We start from the raw sequence: 19,748 nt of genomic DNA on the forward strand, positions 1-19,748 counted from the left end.
CTTTTGTCTGCAAAAGAAGTTATCTGCCATTTTGTGTTCAGTTCCATGGTGTGTCCCAGCTGCTGCACATCCATCCTCTTTTGTGCATCAGATACTTCCTGAATTAGCCATGCTTTCTAAACGTTTAGGCGTAGTCTCTTTCCTAACAAAGAATACCAGACTGAGATTTATCTACGGAACCCTTTCTGGTCTCTGACACTTTCCTCCACCGCTTCTTTCTTCCTTGTTTGGAACAGGCCTTACTTTACTTACTGGATCACATTTGTCCACATCATCATCACACTACTTACCATTTGCACTTACGGATTTGCTCCAATTGGCTTTGCTCAGCATGTGAAGACAGAATTAGTGAGTCTAATTGTATTTCAGTACTGCTTACTTTGTGTATTTCCATGAAATATGAAAACAGGATCTTTTAAAAAACCTCTGGGTGGCCAGCTACAATTGAAAAAGATACATTGTGCGCAGGTTGTGCTCGTTTAGCAACTGCCTCGTTTAGCTAGCATTTGCAGTTACAGTGGTGATGAAGAAGTGACTTTACAACCAATCCTCACATTTATGACCTTTGCGGGTCTGCAAAGCAAAGGAAAGTTGAAGTAAGATCATAAGCAGAGTTGTGGTTTCACTTAGTGACCACTTCGCTTAATGGTCCCGATTGCGATCGCTAAACAAGGACTACCTGTTCATTGCTAACCATTAAAAATGAACCCTGCATAAGTTACAATTACAGATTAATTACAAATAAAGATTTCTGAAATAAAATGCAACCTTTCTCCAAATGCTCAATGGAACAATATGGTTTTTAACTAGTACATTAAGAATTAAAAAATAATCAAGTCGTCTAACTAGCCATGCAGTGCTCTTTGTATCAGCCAATTGAGTTCAGGCAATGCTGATACTGGGAACAGGATTCTGTCTTCTGATCTAAACCAGCCTTTCTTAATCAGTTGCCTCACAGATATGTTTGAACTATTATCTCAGAATTCTCAGCCAGAATGGCCAACAGCTGAGTCAGGCTGGGAATTCTAGTCCCAATGGATCTGGAGGGCTCCAACTGGGAGAGGCCGGCCTAAGTGCATGAGGAGATGCCCTGGATTTAAACTCCTGGGACTTGAAAGTTCAAAACAGCAGGTCAAACTGGACCTGGAAACTAACTCCCTTCCAATTTAGAGCTTACCAGAAATCTTCCATATGCCCAAATAGATGTGGTATAACATTCCGTGGCAGCTGGAACTTTCAGAAAATCTTCAGAGTCCCCTAGCAGATAGTATTCTGCATTGAATGACATTAGTTGGCCCAGTGCCAAAATCTAAAATCTGCAGCCAGAGAAACCAAGATTTGCATGTTTTTCATTTAGTAATATAAAAAAGGCGATAATTTAGCTAAGATTATTTGATGTGGTCTATCCAGAAAAAAATGCAAGACTATGGATTCAAATGCAGATTAGTAAAAAAAAATTGATTTGAAATAGTTTCCCTTGAATAAGTCTTCTTCAGTTTGCTGTGAAATCTTGTCTATCTTTTGGTTAGAGGTTTTGAAAACGTGATACGCTTAGAAAGCCACTCCCTTTGACATCTAACATTTGCAGCTCAGGGGAAAAGGTCCCATCTAATCTGTGCCTTTGGGTATTTGTTGTTTCTCTTACCTTGGAACTTCACCATTACTTTGCAGGTACTACGAAACAAAGGCGTGTATGAGAGTGTGAAGTATATCCAGCAGGAGAACTTCTGGATTGGCCCAAGTTCGGTAAAGGCTGTCCTTCCTTTTTTCATTGCTTTCCTCTTCTAACAGGAAATTTATGCCATGTGTTACTCCAATAACTTGTTGCATAAAAAGTCTGTAACTTCCTGGTCTCAGTTGATTGCAATCAACTACAGCAAAGGTAGAGAACCCATCACTCTTCAGGTGTTGCTTAGTTACAATTAAGCAGCTTCCCTCATCATCACCCAAGCTGTAGGTCAGTAGCTTGTCATCAGATTTCAGTAGCATGATTTCACAGGCTCTGCAGGTCCAAAAAATGGATCAGAGCTGCATGGTGCTCACAGGTTGTCCGTTCTTGCCATTGGAGACACGCACCCCAGCTATACCACATGAAAATTGGACTGTTCCCCATCAGTGGGTGTGTTCTCCATCTCAGCATCAGACTTTCCATTTCTCTCATATTTTTTCAACCCTGATTAGGAAATTAGGGAATAAATTCCCTAATAATTTTCTCATAATTGGGAAAATTATACCAGGAAAAGAAGTATTTGGATGCCAGCAGAGAATTTTAACTGTTCCATGGAATTACCAAGAAGAAGAGTGAATATTTTACATTTACTAAGAGTTGTAAGGATGGGAACATATGCAAGTTATTCTGGAACGCACAACATACTGTATATTTCTACTTAATCCAGCCTTTCCATGAGACCCAGAAGAAGAAGAATCTATAAGGTGCACTTTTATGTTTATTACTGTTATGGAACACGCATAGCAATCTATCCACCCTCCATAACAGTAACAAAAGGGAAAATGCAGCTTAGCACTTTTAGTCACCTCAGTGTGCATGGCTTTTGCTAAAATCCTCCACCACTCACTGTGACGAGGGGAGAGGTTACATCGGCAAAATGCTTGTTTGTTGAGTGCTTTTCACGTTACCACTTTCTATTTCAGATTGACTTGATCCATCTGGGAGCCAAGTTCTCCCCCTGTATCCGGAAGGACCAACAGATTGAGAAGCTGATCCAGAAACAGAGGGAAAAAGAGCACCATTCTGGCTGCTGTGTCCAGAATGATAACTCTGGTTGTGTTCAGACTCTGCGTGAGGATTGCTCAGTAAGAGCAGTATTCTGACCATTGTTCTTTGGTGACAGCTAACTCCTTTGAAATTGGATAATGACCTTCTTCAAATTGGGATTTGAAATGAGTTGGGACTGCAACTCCCAGAATTCCCAGCCAGCAAGTTTCAAGTTGAAGAAGGCTTTCATATGGCTTTCATGAGCTTTGAGAATCATGGTTTAATTCTTCCATTTTTGCTGTGAGGTTAGTGGTCACAGTTTTCTGGAAATAAGGCAGAGAAAAAGCTGAAGTACTAAAATGAGCACTTAAATTCTATTATAGCAATCTCCTTTCAAATATTGTAAACATTTGCATAATTTTCAATTTTGTATGGGCTATGCTTGGTCATATAATTAACATAATTACTGTAAATTTTAGTAATAATTGAACCCCCCCAAACTCCTCCTAGATCTTTTTTTTATTTTTTTATTTTTTCTTCTACTGTACTTTGTACTTTGTTACTGGTAGTCTAATTAAATAACAGATTCTCAGTGATGATGTCCATGGTCATAGGGAGATCACATATTTGGGAGAAAATTGTATGAGCAGGCTTCTAATGGGATGTTTATTCCTTCAAAAAAAAAAAGTATGTACATTACAGAAATATTAGGTGTGGATGCTGTGATACGTAGTTTACAAAGTCATTTTTTTCTCTGTAGGAAACATTGGCCACGTTTGTAAAGTGGCCAGATCATAATCCACCAGCTGTTGACCCCAGCAATTCAAGTCTGAGAAGAATGTCAGGAGCAGTGTGCTCTCAGGATCCCAGGTGAACATATGGCATGCGCATCTCCCCCTAACAAAGGTCTTGTACCTTATGAATAAGACAAGCGTGGGAGGCATAGAATGTAAGAATGAGAACATTTCTAACTCTTCACTGCTATCTATTTGTTTGTCTGTCTTCCAATAGGACCTGTGAGGAACCAGCTTCAAATCCACCTCACATCTGGCCAGATGACATCACCAAGTGGCCAGTAAAGATTGATTCAGTCCTTCCTTCCTTCCTTCCTTCCTTCCTTCCTTCCTTCCTTCCTTCCTTCCTTCCTTCCTTCGAATTGAGTCTTGCTGAAATTAATGGGGCTTAAATGAGTCGTCATTGTTCATTGTCTCACTAGTTTCTGTATTGACTGAAAATGATTTTTATGTGCAGATAAGAAAGTAGGAAGCTGTTTGAGCTGTTTTTCTGCCTGCTTACCTGATGCAGCACAGGCTGCTTCATAGAGAAGTCTGTCTAATGAGGAAAGGAACTGTGATTTCCTGCATGCATGCATTGTTTTTCTGAGTAATACCCATTTACCAAATTCAAAGAGGGAAGGCTTTGGCAGCCTGGCTTCTTACATGGAATGAAAAGCTGAATTGTAGCAAAAGGGTTTCTAGGACCACACAGATTAGGATAAAATGGAAGGAAGGCTGCAGTTGTGTGAAGGAAAAATTGCAGTGTAGGAACTGTGGAGTCCTTGGTGCTCTCTGAGCTTGGTTGTTTGCTTGCAGACATTTCATTACCTAATTAGATAACATCATCAATGCTAGTGAGTGTGGGGTTTGCTCTCTGTTTATATACAGCAGCTTGCCCTGCCAGTGAGGATGGGGGGGTGCTTTTCTCCTTGCTAGTTCCTTGATTAGGATATTGTTTTCTGCTTGATTGCTTGTCCAGTGTTAATCCTTGCTTATCTGGGTGTTGGCTGCTGGAGAGGATGTGTTCTGGTCTTTCTGTTTCCTTCTTAGCCTTTTTATTGTCTCTCTTGAATGGTGTGTGTAAATGTGGTTTATCTCTATATGTGTACTTATGGCTGATTTGTCTGAATGCCAAGCGTCCAGAAATTCCCTAGCATTTTTGGATTTGGCTTGGTCTAGGATGCTTACACTTTCACAGCTGAAAGCATGGTTGAGTCCATGTGTTGTGAGATTAAGGAGTTTTCATCATGTCTTCTGACTGCTAGTTGGTGTTCGTGGATGCGCTCTGCTAGTCTTCTGCCTGTCTGTCCTACATAGTGGCTGCTACAGTCCTTACACTGTATGTTGTGGATGACTCCTTTTTTTTCTTCTTGGGCTATTGGGTCTTTTGGGTTACTTAAGATGTTTTGGAGGGCTTTGGTTGGTTTGTGTGCTATGGTGATGCTGTGTGGTTGTAATAGTCTGTGGTAGTGTTAATCCTTTTCATAGCTTGTGTTGGTTGTGCTGTAGTGGGTTGAGTGGTCAGGCAATTTTTTGATGAAGTTGCATGGGTATTCATTTTGTTGGAAGGTGCCGTTTGCTTTTTCTGGTGTTCTGGGTTGCTGCAGTGCATCTGCACTTGTCTGTACAATGTTCTTACACAGCTCCTCTTGTGGGTGGTTGGCTTGTTACTTTGGTAATGGAGCACTTCGTTAGTGTGGGTTGTTTGTCAATGAACTTGCATTTCTAATTTGCTGGGGTTAACCCCAGACAAATAATCATCAGAAAACAATCAAGGAATTACCAAGGAGAAACACACACACACACACACACACACACACACACACACACACACACAGAGGCAGGGCAAGCTACTATATATAAACAGGGAGCAAACCCCACACACACTCTCACTGATGATGCTACCTAGTTGGGTAATGAAATGTCTGCAAGCAAACCGCCAAGCTCAGAGAGCTACATATATTCTCTTCTATTGGAATGTAGGAACTTCAGATGCATGCTTCTATATAGCAGGTGTGTACAGAAGTCTGATACACCCTAGACCTCTATTCATGCAGACAAGTTATATCCTTATTCCAAGTAGGAATCTTTGTTTTCTGAGCCCAACTTTCAACAAGACGTGCAAATTATTTTAACTACTTGTCTGCTGTCTTGGGATGTTGTCTTGATGGTGATGTTCTTACCTCTCCATAGCCTAGAATATAACTCTTTACGGTAACAACTATGCAAAATTAATGTGACATTGGGTATACTTCCCCCATCCCTTTTCCCCCCTTAAATGTATACTTCTTTTATTTACAGATATGTACTTATCAGGCCAAAAGTAATCACACTGGTTTCTTACATATGGACTGTGACATTAAAGGAAGGCCATGCTGTATTGGAACCAAAGGCAGGTAAATGCTTGTGACTAGGGGAGCATCCCAGAGATGTTTTTAGCAACTGTGAAAATGTTTCTGTTCCATTTTGGGGATAAATTTTAAAGCCTGCCTGCAGAGAAAAGTTTAGATCCTACGAATTCTCTAAGCACTGCTATTGAGGTAAAGTATACTTGATTAGCATGCATATTTAAAGCCAAGAAACACGGCTTAGTATTTTTCAAGTTTTGTTATTCAGATCTGCTGTTTAATGCAGCATTTGAATCTGTTAGTGTTGTTTTAGAATATAGACTATATTACTCATTAGAAACATCATTGAGATCATTGAGACAATTAGTAATCAAACTACTTTAAGCCCCGTGAATTTCAATGAGAACTTGTTATGTCTAAGTCAGTCTGTAGGCTACCCATAAATTCTAAAAACGATAGAAATGCAGAAAATATAAGTAAATTTAATATGATCTGGTATATTCCAATAAACTGCTGCTCATTAAACAAATGTGATTATCTTATTTTATTAAAATCTCATGAAAGGTTACTTTTTTAGCAGCTCTTCAACTAACAGAGTTCACTTGGGTGGCCTCAATGCATTTGATTAAGAGGGTTTATGCCCTAATAAATTTGTTAGTCTTTAAAGTGCTTAGATCATTCTGACAAACTCTAGAGCCGAACTCATCTGCAGGCAATTAAGCTATCTGAGAATACAGTCAGATGCACTGAACTTAGAATGAAGTGCTGAGTGAAGTATAATTAAGGCTTAATGTGTGTGAGGACAAACAATGGGGTTTCCTAGATTTGGCCAAGAGGCTTAAAGTGGGTTATGGGTTTTGTTGTTGTTGTCTTGTTTTCAATGCCCAGTACTTAGCAGAAATGTACTTGAGAGATGTCATTGCTATGTTATGTGAAGTTCTGTGAATATGATGATGGGACAGTCTTTCTCTCAGCATGGGATTTTAACAGCATGGACAATGGCTATTTTGTGATCATTAATACAAGTCTTGATTGTGCAAGACAAGACCTTAATGGGGAATTGAAATTTAGTTAAATTATTATTAAGCAGTGTAGTGCATAATAATTTGAAATTGAATTGTTCCTTGCCTGAGCATGAAACTAAGTGCTCTGACCACCTTGGAAGCCTTTCAAGCTCAAAACAACCTTTTGGGTGCTTTCAAGCTAACAGGACTTACAAAATGTTTCAGACTGCTGTTTTGAATGTGAACAAATGTTTTGAATTCAAAACATTTTGCACATTGCTATTTTTAAATATATACCCTGTCTTTCTGCTTATATAAGCAACCAAAGTGGCTTACAAGAATAAAATTAAATACAAATATAAAACGCAATAGTAAAGTCAATGTAATCAAAATCAGTATCATTGAAATCAAGATAAAGGAAGGGATGATGAATTAGACTGAGTCTATCGTTCTCTTTATATTAGCTGTGAGATCACAACTCGGGAGTACTGTGAATTCATGCATGGCTACTTTCATGAAGAAGCAACTCTTTGTTCACAGGTAAGTAATATCCTCAGGCAGCTTTCCTTACTTTGATATCTTCAAGCTCAAGTTGAACTTCAGGTCCCAACAGCTGAATCATTTAGTGGGAGCCAGATTTGGGGAAGGCTATTCCAAGCTGCATTGGTGTCAAGTGTTTGCCCTGTACTTGTAGATTAAGACTAGGAGAACGTTAGTTCACGTTTGAAGAAAGGGCTAAAGGGCTTCAGAGTAGGGACAGCATCAGAATCTGGCATTTAGGCAGTTGCCAGGCCCCACTGTCTCAGCAAGGTTCACAGATGCTGCCTTGGCTTCCTGCTGAATGAAATATCCATAAGCCAGCATAAGATAAGTGGTGCCAAGCAGCTTGATGCAGCTTTTGAAAAATGCTTTGGCACGACACTGCTAGAAGGCACTGTGATAAATCAAAAAGAGAGCTAGTGCGCTCACCAGTAGCCCTCAGGAATCCCTGAGTCCTACTGGATCAAGAAGCAAGATCAGTGTTTTTCCTTCTTTCAGTACCTGCTTTTCTATACCACGTTCCACTAGAACCTGGTGTGGTTCTTCATATATGTTGTATCACATCCCCCCATGATGGCTGGGGATTCTGGAAGCTGTAGTCCATGACTGGACAGCAGCAGGTTGGAGAAGAGCTTATCTACATACTTTAAAGCGTTCTTTTTCTTTCTGTTCTCAGGTTCACTGCATGGGTGAGGTGTGTGGCCTCTTACCATTTCTCAACCCAGAGATTCCAGATCAGTTCTACAGGCTCTGGTTGTCCTTACTCCTTCACGCAGGGTAAGAAGAAGAAAAAAATGTGAGGCACAATGCCTTGACATTGCCCTTTGTCTTTTTCATTGCCCTATGGCTATCCCATGCTTCCTCCAAGGAACTCAGAACAATGTGGTTGTTCCCTCCTCTGTGTTTCTATAGTTGCAACAACTATGTGAGATTAGTTAGCAAGCAGCCAGAGGTGACAGCTGGCCAAAGGAAACCTTATGAATGAAGATGGATTTTATTCTTGGTCTGACACTCTAATCATAATTCTCGGCCTTCCTTACTCAATCCTGTTCTTGCTGAATAGGTTGGACTTCAATGCCTGCAATTTCTAGCTAGCATTGCACTATATTGTCTCCCTGTTAGTGTTTTCAGCCCTGTCTCTTAATCTTTTTGGGTCCATAAACACTGCCTCTGGATTTCCCATACTTTTGCATTGGTAATCTTAGCATCTCATCTCTTGTTGGTTCAGTTTTCCTTCTGCCCATTGCCTGCTTGTCTGTTTTTCTGACAGAGGAGGTTTCTGTTGGTCAGACCCAAAAGCTAGAATGAGGCCTAACTGTTTCATTCCTGGTCTTTGCTGGGATGCCTAGGGCTTTGTCCTGCAAGCATTCTTAAGTTACTTCCAGACAGAAGTTCTTCAGCATCGGCAGTCAAAAGACACTTTGCAACTATTCTGCACTTTAATACATTGTGGGGAGGGATTAATGGAAAGGGGAAAAGATAGAGGAAGCAATAGAAATTGGATGATCCCAGCCAGAAGATGACATCCAGACCCCACCTAAAATATAATTAATGAGGTAGGGTGATTATTCAATCAAAGAATTGGGTTTTTTTTTAAAATAAAGTATGGTAGAATTTAGCCTTTCCTTGATCCTCTCTGATAATTAACTTGAGCAAGCGTAGTCCTTGAAACACATCCTGTTTCTTCTGAATGAATTAAGTGGAGCTCATGGTCCTTCCACACACCAATTGATTCTCATTTTTCAATTTTTCTCCCCATTTCAGGTATATGAATGATGGGAATGGTTGTGCAGGTTCATGTTGTGCTCTTCCTGTTAAGTAGTGGAAGTCAAAAATTCATCCCAAAGTACTTAAGATCAAACAAGTATCTGAAGAGACCACAATCTATCTTCTAGCTGCTTCTATTTTAACTGGTATCAGGATCCCTTGTGCCAATCCAGGCTATTTATCAAATTGGCAAATGTTTAGCACAACAGTTGTAACCTGTAAAATTGTCCAGACTAGTATTGTGTGCAGAGGTGAAGGAGAAGGACTATTTTTTGAAGCAATGAGGAACTTAGATCTAATTCAGTTATTTATCTCCCATAGGATTATCCATTGTATGGTGTCTGTGATCTTCCAGATGACAGTGCTCAGAGATTTGGAAAAGCTGGCAGGCTGGCTTCGTATCACTATCATTTTCGTCCTCAGTGGCATCACAGGCAATCTGGCTAGTGCCATCTTCCTACCCTACAGGGCAGAGGTAAGGGCATTGCTGGGCTTTTCTGTTGAAGGAGAATCTTCTTACAGGTGTATGAACTAGCTTAAATGCAATGCTCTCCAGGTGTATTTGGAGTTGGTCATGTTCTGCAGCCCCAAAATTTGAACATGCTGCTAAATCTTCAAAGACAGTGGCAAAAGGAGAGCTTGATCACTGTGAACAACCAACAAGAATTGTTTGCATCCAGTACTAAATTCTTGTAGCAAAGGAATATAGAAATATGATTAGCAGTAAAGAACATATTGGCACAACCCAATGGTGCTATCTCCTGGGTAGCTGGCCGCACATAACTGACCTAGGCTGATCTCAAAAGCTAAGCCAGATCAGTCCAGGTTACTCCAAGTATGGGAGACCAGAAGATGTGAAGGCTGTAAGCTAGACTGGGAAAGCAAACCATTTCTGCATCTGCCAGTAAAACCACATATATGATGCCACTTGGGGCTGAGCTCAATTCAGGGGGACTCTACCTTTTGCCACTGTGATGTCAGTACAAGATTTTCAGATTCTGAAATATTTGAGGTCAAAAAGGAGAGGACAGTTTTGTTTACAGCCCTGATATAAAGGAGCTACATTCGCTCTACTTGAGCAAAAGGCAGCATATGAACAGTAAGAAGGAAGGGCTTTTAAAATCTTCCTGCACAAACTGCTGAGTTTCTCTTTTTTTCCTACATATCCTCTTCTTTCTCTGTCTCCATGCTGTCTTTGTTCAGACAATCATGTTACCCTAATCATCTGAGATATGAACAAGTGTTCAGGTTTGGTATGCAGCTACTTCGTGCAAGCTGAGAAACAAGCCAGCAAACTTCAGTTCACTATAGTTTTCCCTTCATAAGTGTGATATTATGGTTAAAGACTTTTGATCACATCTGAAAGAGAAGTCATGGCTTTGAAGTGAGCGTCACATACTGAAATCATTAATCATAGTTTTCCAGTGTGGACAAAATGGGGAAGTATTCTTAACCCAAAACTTTCTGCCTTGTTATCATGCAGAAGGGAAGGGATTGGCCAAGGGGCTTTGGCAGAACCATAATTGTTGTTCGCATCCCAGTTTATTAAACAGAGATAAGACTACTTCAGTATGAGATTTCTTTGACATTTTTTGCCATCCAGCATCCACAGTGGATGGAATCCTACTGGATTCCTGCTGGAATCAGTTACTTGAGAACCTTGTGGTTGCCCCTCACTTCCAGGAGGTCAGGGGGCCAAAGCCCGGAAGTGTTGTCTTTCAGTGATGGAACCAGCCCACTGGAATGATCTCCTATTGGAGATTTGTCTACTTCCAACATTTTCCACCTTTCAAAAAAAGCTGAATCAGAGCTTACCAAGAGGGCTTTCGGGGGCTAATGCCATACAATGTGTTTGAGCTTTATTTCTCTTATCCTTGTGTTCTTATATTTTATTGTAGTTTCTGACTTTGTGAGCTACTAAGAATCCTATGGTTGTGGCAGGATACAAATAGGATTAATAGATAAATAAACTGAAGTATGTTGTGTTGTGGAAGACTGGATCTGATTTTGTTATTGAGTAGGGTGTGTGTTGTCACTGTTTATAGCTTTCAGGTTGTCATGACTTCAGGAATGAGAGGATTTGTATACCATATGAGTTTGCATTCAAGTTAGCTTGCTAAGGGTGGATTGTTCTAAAATCTAATGTTTATTTGAATGCTGCTTCTTAAAATTAGGAGTCCACTTGTAAAACCAATAGTGCCCTACTTGATTTGACCTTGCAGCTGATGGTGCATCATTCCACCCCCATTCCCCAATTCCTTTCCTTTACCTTCATGTATGTTTGCCTTCTGTCATACTTTAACATAGGATTTGGTAACTCCAAAGCTAAATGTTGTTCTTTCATAGCACTAGCATGAAAAAATCTAGGGCAGCAGTTCCTCTGGCGGTCAGAAACCATGGAATAGGAAAGCTATCTGTGAATCACATACATAGCAAGTTCTAATAGGTTCAGTAAGTTAATTTGACACATGAGGTCTTAAGATAATGTTGTTTCAGTCTTCAAGAAGGCCCAATGTTTGAATACTCCTTGATGCAAATCTGCATATGGAAAGCTAGCATGCCAAGGAGAATCTATAAACTGCTAGTTTTCTGTGGGCAGGGATCTGTTTGCACTTAAAACTTGAGGATCATTCGGATGTGATCCCTGGTTGCAGTTCCAGGAGAGCAGTATCATTTGGCAGGGGCACTCCGTTAACCCAGATTGCCCTATGGATACTTTCGCCTTTCTGTCAGTTGGAATCTCTTTGGTTTTCTGTTCTGAAAACACCTGGACCTCTTTGAAAGTTACTGAGAAATAAATGGATTAGAGGAGGTTTCCAAAAGGAGCAATGTGCAGCTTTTGGCCCGCCAGTTCTCTGCCAAACTCTCTTGCCCAGGAGCAGTTTTCCCTTTGCCTCACCCCCTCTCCTTCCTTTTTCTTGGCATGTGGCTGGTAAGCGAGCCAGCCTGGCCAGCTGCCATCTGGTTCTGGCCCAGCACAGGACTGGGAAGCTGGGGAGGGGGTGGCATTTGATGATGTCACTGTTTACATGCAGCAATGAAAGGAGCTGCTGATTCAACTTCTTTGACTGCTGATTTGAAAAGGGGAAAAGACTGGAAGGTTTGCTGAAGGGCTGCACCAGCAGATGGAAACAACCCCTCCCGTGGGTTTTCCATTTCCCTTCCTAGCAGCCTAGGCAATCAAACCATATACAATATAAGATGCACAGCTACTCTGGACCAGTTGAAGCCTACTCTTGCCTACTAGTTGTGAGCCAGTAATTGGAGCCACCAGTCTTTAGGTAGTTAAAACAGCAGCCTCTACAGAAATAAGTGAGACTGCAGCAGCTTTTCCAACTCAATGCAGTGTTGGCCCAGGAGCCTGTCAGCCTGCAAGATAAGCAGAATGGAACAGGACCAAATTTCCTGGGGGGAGAAAGCAAAAGAGAGATCAAGTCACAAAATGGACGGACTCCAGCTGGAGAAAAAAAAATCCAGAAAAAATCCCCATTGCATCCTTCTGTGAGAAGCAGCTTGGGGTGCCACAAACTCCTCCTTTCTAAGTAGCTCCTTCCTGACCAAGAATGGAGCATATGCAGCCCAGAGCGCGCACGCACACACACACACCATGTGAAAGGATAGCAGAAACAGAGATGCGCCTGCTCTGATCAGACTGTCTCATGCATGCACACACACAGGAAATCTGAGGGGAGAGCAAAAACAGAGAACAAAAACAGACAGACAGAAAGAGGCAGCACATATGCACATACCCCGGGGAGAAAGAGCGCACACATTTCTGCATGCACACACACACACTATATGATACACAGAAGAATGTGTCTCTTATGGCCAGTGCTGGTAAAGCAGTTGGAGAGAATTCCAGAAGCCCTGCTCTGCACATGCTTTATCTTGTTTTTCAAGCAGAATTGTTAGAATTTCTTTAAAACGAAAACTCTAATGTAACAAAAGATGGATGTAATTCAGAAAAAAGATAGTAGTGTAGGTAAAGTGCTAAATGATTTTGTTGTTTGGAGGCAAAGGGTGATAGACTCTATAGCAGGGTTTCTCAACCAGCGTTCTGTGGAACCCCAGGGTTCAGCGAGAGGTCACTAGAGGTTCCCATGATTTATTTTAAAAATTATTTCAAATTTGGGCAACTTCACATGAAAGAGTAAGGTTCATTCTCTATTTTTAGTTTAAGAACACAATGCATATATACAGGCCTACACAAACTAATATAATAATTTTGTCACTTCTGGCCTATATTTGAGCCTGAATGTGCAGGGGTTCCCAAAGGCCTGAAAAATATTTCAAGGGTTCCTCCATGGTCAAAAGGTTGAGAAAGGCTGCTCTATAGGGTTAGTATCTGGTATGGTAGAGTGGCCCCTATGACTTCATTTCATCGATTCTTAATTAAACATGAAAATTTGCTTTGCAGTGAAGAACATTTGCTGAATTCCAATCAGAATCATTAGAAGGGATTTTGTGTTAAGGAATCATGATGCCTGTTCATAACTGGGAAGAATCTAAGGGCTTGAAGCAGGATTAATTCAGTGATGTTTTCTATTAAATAAATCAAATTCTGGGGCTATGCAGTGCTTCAGATTTGACTTTGAAAAAGTGCTTTAGAGTAAGAAAGTGGCAGCTGTTGGCAACTCTTTGAAGTAGCCATCTTCGTTTTTAGGATCATGGCAACTCAACTAATGTAGCTGCCTTTGTTTTATGATCCTGAAAAAGGTGCAGTTGTTTCAGTGAGAAGAGAGTGACAAATACTTTGCATAGATAGATAGATTTCCTTTTATTGATCTATGGAGATGGGTGATCTGCCTTATTCTCTATCTGAGGCGGAATTGAGACAAGGTAATGGTCTCCTAACAGTAGTTTCCTCGCTTCCACGTGCCAGGCCAGCACATGTTAGTCCGTCTTTGTTCTCACATGACAGCACCCATGCCTTTTGACTGATGTAAGAGACGGTTGGCTAATCTGACGTTCTAACAGGCTGTAAAGCAGATCACTTCTCTAATCCCTTCAACAGTATCAGCAGTTTCTCAGCATACTGCTTTGTTGGGAACATGCTGCAGCAACGTGCGGAGTCATGGATAACCCCTGCATATCCCTCCTCCAACAATACTTTAGCGTCATGACTACGGCCCCATCTTTTAAACTTATGAATTTGGATGGCCCACCTTGATTTATTTGGAAAGTGGCATAAATCAAGGTAGAATTCCTTCAGCTGGCACTCTGTGTCTTTTACAATGAGGGTACAGCTTTCATCTTGTAGTTACCTAACTCATTGGGGCATGACAATGTATTGCATTCTACAATACTCATAGAAGCATAGAGTTGGACTGTACCTTGGAGTCCAACCCCCTGCCCTTTGCAGAAATCCACTACAGCAGCATTAGCGACAGATGGCCTCTGTTTAAACCTGCAGCAAAGAACAAGCTGAACATACCCAACTGCTCCTCATAAATTTTTACTTCCAGGCCCCTCGGTCACTCTATTCTGGACGTGCTCTGGGTTGTCAATGTCCTTTCTAAAATGTGCTGCTTGGAGCTGGACTCAGTACTAGTTACATTCTGACCAATGCAGACTAGAGAGGTAGTGTGACTCACCTTGATCTGGATAGTTTGCTTCTATTGATGCAGGCCAGGATTTTTTTATTTTTTTATTTTTTGGAATTGCATCACATGTTGGCTCATGTTCAGTTTATGATCTACCAAGATACCCATATCCTTTCACATGTATTGCTGTGTTGCATGGTCCTTCCATCCTATACTCCGGCATTTGATTTTTCCAATAGAAGAGAATGTATGTGCACTGATGATGTTACCTAATTGGATAATGAAATGCAAATCACCAAGCTCAGAGAGATCAGAATGCGTGCCTGTGTTGCTGTTTGTCTGTGTGGGTCTAATCAAGGTGGATGCAGATGTGTGTCCTATGTATATGTGTGTGAGAGAGAGGTTCTAATCAGAGCGAAGTGTGTATGTGTTGTTTCTTTGGGTTTCCACTCTCCCCTTGTATCATTTGTGTATATTTGCATGTGTGTACCAGGAAGCACAGGATAGATTACATACACTCTGCTCTTGTGACCAAGAGGGGGCTTAGAGTGGAGGAGTTGGCAACATTCTGAGCCACTGGCTCTCTCTTTTGGTAATGTAGTTCCTTGTTTTTAAACTTTTTTTTCTTGCATTTTGTAAGCCACCCATAATTGAGATAGATTAGGGAAGCCCATAAATTCTATAAATAAACAGAGCCACGCATCCTTCACAAGACCTAGACGAAGCCTACAATCCTACATTCATTTAATCAAGAATATATCCACATGGATTTATAGACTTAATTTTGAGCAATGCTTTATTTCTTTATTCTGTTTACCTTTCAATATGAATGTCACCCAGTTTCCACTACAGAAAGCAAAAAAGTATTCACAAGAATTTTTTTTTCATATTAAGCAATACACATTGCAGTGTAAAAAGTGTACAAAATCCAGAATGCAAGAGAATCTTACTTGCAAATAGGTATGTTAGAAGTACTGTAAATAAAGAAGGTAATATTAATAGAAAGGTATTTTTAATGTCTGTGGTTGCATATGGCCTTTACAATTGCAAACTAGTGTGGGAATGGAATAAACTAAAGACTGAAAAAATGAACAAATGAAGTAAAACCCAGCTTGATCATTCATCTCTGTTTATGATTAAACATATTTAGGCTTTGCATGGATGAAATGGAATGAAAAAAGCAAAATTATATGCTTCCCAGCTTCCTGGGTTTTTTTCCCACAAATGTATTTTAAAACTGTTTTTAGTTTGAATCAATCCATTCATTTATCAATATCCTAACTGGTATACTGTACAATATATCTACCCCTACTTCCCAAAGACTGAAATCCATTATAACTGGCTCTCAGCACTGTGGATGGAAGATTTGAACTTACAATTTCAGAGGTATATTGCTATTAAAAACTGCCTGCTTTGTTGACCTCTTCTAGATCAGAGAGAATTATCTCAGGAAAAGGTTGGTTGGTTAAGATTTGAACCATGTTCATGCCCCTTAACAAACTATCTGTTATGGTTCTGACAGAAGCAATAATAGGGTAAGAATTTTCAGCATCTTTGTGAGGAATACTCTAAACCAGTGTTTCTCAACCTTGGTGACTTCAAGCTGTGTGGACTTCATGGATGGCTCGGGAATTCTGGGAGTTGAACTCCACACAGCTTGAAGTCACCAAGGTTGAGAAATATTGCTCTAAAATATCCAAATTGTCAAAACTTTGGAACTACAATGCTTGCTAGCTTTTGGGGAGGGGGGTGTCAAGTGATAGAATGCTATAATTAACTTCTGGGTTTTTTTTCTTTCCCCTAGGTGGGCCCAGCAGGATCCCAGTTCGGCTTGTTAGCCTGCCTTTTCGTGGAGCTCTTCCAGAGCTGGCAGGTCCTAGAGAATCCCTGGAAGGCTTTTTTAAATCTTTCTGGAATTGTCCTTTTTCTCTTTGCCTGTGGCCTCCTGCCATGGATCGACAATATTGCACACATATTTGGTTTCCTCAGCGGCCTATTACTTTCTTTTGCCTTCCTGCCCTATATCACTTTTGGTACTGCAGACAAATATCGCAAGCGGGTGATGATCATTGTCTCGCTACTGATCTTCGTTGGTTTGTTTGCCTCTCTCGTGATCTGGCTGTACGTGTATCCCATTAATTGGCACTGGACTGAACATTTAACCTGCTTGGCTTTCACAACCAAGTTTTGCGAGAAGTATGATTTGGACCAGACCTTGCACTGATGAAGCATTTAAGTGGGTTTAGTAGAAAGGATTTTGAGGAGCGAGGAAAGGACAGAGGCAGTTGTGGCTGTATTAAGCAGAGCATCTTCATTTCCAGTTTCTCTTTGGAATTCCCAAGTACCATTCATGAAACAGCGTGCGCCAAGTACTAAAGCAGAGCAAGTGGGCAGCCCCTGCCACCTTTTGTCAGGTGTATGCTCTTCTGGATGTACACAGTAAAATGTAACCAGGTATAACTCTGTGGCAATCCTAAACATTAATTAATCATTACCAGGAGAGTTAGGAGTATCTTGAACCCCAATAAATCAGAGGTGGTATTATCAGAACATTTCCCACTCAGGTGCCTTGACTCAGAAGGCAATCTCTGTAAAGCTTTGATCCTGAGATCCCTCCTAGACGTGAACTCAGCCTTCGAGGTCAAGTTTCTTTTGATGAACTGGCAAAGAACCGGCAAAGACATCCTTCATCTGTGGGACTGATTGGGCATTTGTGAGATGGACGTCAGGCAGACAATGACTTCCAAAGACTCTTATCAGCGATTAGGTATCCTAATCTGAACTGCTTCCATTGACTATCTGCCTGTCTCTATGTTCTCCTACTTGAAGTCCCTCCTTTTTATGCAAATCCTGGTTTGGGGGTTCCTTTCCTAATGCCTTTTGGCACAATACAGTGCTTGGACCTTGTGGCAGTCCTCCCTGCCTTAGTGCCTTTTTGTGGTACTAGGAATTGTACTGTGAAAATAAACGCCATCTTTTTGTACAAGGGGCATTTTTATATGCAAATTGTTTTATGTTCACAATCTTTATATGTCACTAGGGTCAAATACTTTCTGGCCAAGAACATTGCTTTTAAAGGCACCTTGTCCTAGTAAGAAATGCGGGTAGTTATTCCAATATTTACATTGGGTTGATAATGCAGCAACCTGGAATTTCTTTAAAAATACACTTGAAGTATAATTCCATTCTAAAGAGGAAGGAAGGCAAGCAGATTCTCTAGTGACAAAATGAGAAGTGTAAAAAAAATATTTTTGGTCTAAATAAATGAGTTTAAATTCTATGAGGGGTGTGCGTGTATTTCTAACTTTTTTCCAAATTAGAAGTATTGAAGTTGGAGGCACATCTTCCCAGAGGACATGATGTAGCTACATAACTCTGTTTATTTAGGATTCTGACTCACCATTTATCCCTGAGCAACAAAGCATTCTAAAATCTTCCTGTACTATTACTGGTAATTCATTAGAACCTTTGGTTGAGGAAGTTTTTTTCTATAACCATTGTCACTAATGTGTAAATATCAGACTGTTCCTTTGAGGAAACTGAACGATGTGTCCCAATTAACACCCTTTATCCCATTTTTCATTAGACATAGGTTTGATAAATCATTTCTTCACACCCAAAGAATATTAATGGTTAACCCCTGTATCCCACTTGGTCTCAAAATTGGTTAAAGCTTGCCATTTCCCTTTGGATTTCATTAAATTGCATTCAACTGTTGTTCCTTGCAAATCTTAGACAAGTATGTATGTTGACAAATGTGCCATTAAGGTACAATACATGCATTTTCACAAAGCCCTGTGGCTGCCACTCAGGTGTCTAGCATGTCTACAGTCTCACCAGTAATTTTTTCAAGTGTTCCTGTTCCCTGCTCTTGGAACCTTGTTCGTTATCTGTATCCTGTACATGTGGAGTGACTGAGTAATGGACGTTAACTCATCATTTGCCTCCACCTCCAGTCACAATCTCAACCTGCCTGAACTGTATAAAATAACTTCTCACTAGGTGTCATGGTCTGATTTGATTACATCATGGTATAGGAGGAGAAAAAAAAAGCAAGAACACATTAGGAAAAAAAGACATTTATTTGCTGACCAGGCAAGTGTTAAATGGCACAAACAATAGCATTTGGGGAATGTTTCCTTATTCAGTGGCAAGAACTTTATATATTTCCCTGTGCACAAGACTGACCAAGTAATGAATTCAAATGTGCAACTACTTTATAATTAGTCATTAATTATAGATGACGTGTTATAAATTTGAACTGCTGCATATTTTCCTTGGAGCTAATCTCACTGAATTTAGCAGTGCTTACTTTGAGTTGATATGCTTATACTACCTTAATAAGGAGCCTTTTCCCAGTCCACACTATTAAAGAAACAGGCATCTGCTCTGTTCATAGGGAAGACAGAATGCATAACTTCCTCCTTTGCTCAGCTTTTATTTCTACTGTAGTTGTAGTAAGTAGATCAGCAGAAATACCCACACCTACATCTGATTAGAGTTAAAACTGAAAATTCAAACAATGGTATAACGCATTCTGACCTGTTCTGAATTCAAAATATGGCCATTTCAAGTTTGGAACCCTCCCTTTTAATCTCAAAATGTTTTGCAAACCTCCGATTGATTGGTTTGTGCTACATTTCTAAAAGAATACTTTTCCAATCATTAGCTTTCTATCATTGTGGAGGCAGTCAGGTGCTATGACTTAGATCGTGCAAATTAAATGCATTACTGCTGAATAGATGGCATAACCCATTAGCCCTTGCTTTACTCCACTGCCTGATCTTTGGGCCTCAGGTTCATTATCAACCTCATTTTTACAGACAGAAAATCACTACTGGTTTTCTAAAATCAGCAGGATGGCAGGCAAGCAGATGACCTGACTTTAAATAAAAAAGTTATACACACAAGCGTATCCTTTTACTCACAACTGATGGTCTGAATAATGAGATGTATATACCCACAGGCAAATACACATACTGTACAACTGTTTTCTCTTCCCGCCAGTATCATGGGAATCTTCACGGGCAGATTTCACTGCATATCAAAGCATA

The 19,748-nt window shown here is 40.4% G+C and overlaps 1 protein-coding gene across 1 annotated transcript in view; it reads left to right on the plus strand.

Moving 5' to 3' along the window:
- The window catches only part of RHBDF2 (rhomboid 5 homolog 2), an 85,162-nt gene extending 67,188 nt beyond the window's left edge, over positions 1-17,974 (plus strand). Inside the window, exons 9-18 of the mRNA XM_063293031.1 lie at positions 237-348; positions 1,672-1,746; positions 2,653-2,814; positions 3,477-3,586; positions 3,728-3,791; positions 5,794-5,888; positions 7,309-7,384; positions 8,061-8,161; positions 9,473-9,626; positions 16,499-17,974. Of these exons, the coding sequence (XP_063149101.1) occupies positions 237-348; positions 1,672-1,746; positions 2,653-2,814; positions 3,477-3,586; positions 3,728-3,791; positions 5,794-5,888; positions 7,309-7,384; positions 8,061-8,161; positions 9,473-9,626; positions 16,499-16,918 (1,369 nt within the window). The 3' untranslated portion in view covers positions 16,919-17,974. The remainder of the gene's footprint in view (positions 1-236; positions 349-1,671; positions 1,747-2,652; positions 2,815-3,476; positions 3,587-3,727; positions 3,792-5,793; positions 5,889-7,308; positions 7,385-8,060; positions 8,162-9,472; positions 9,627-16,498) is intronic.
- Positions 17,975-19,748: the final 1,774 nt, after the last annotated feature.

This window comes from Candoia aspera, chromosome 2, assembly GCF_035149785.1.
Source record: "Candoia aspera isolate rCanAsp1 chromosome 2, rCanAsp1.hap2, whole genome shotgun sequence".
Taxonomy (NCBI): domain Eukaryota; kingdom Metazoa; phylum Chordata; class Lepidosauria; order Squamata; family Boidae; genus Candoia; species Candoia aspera.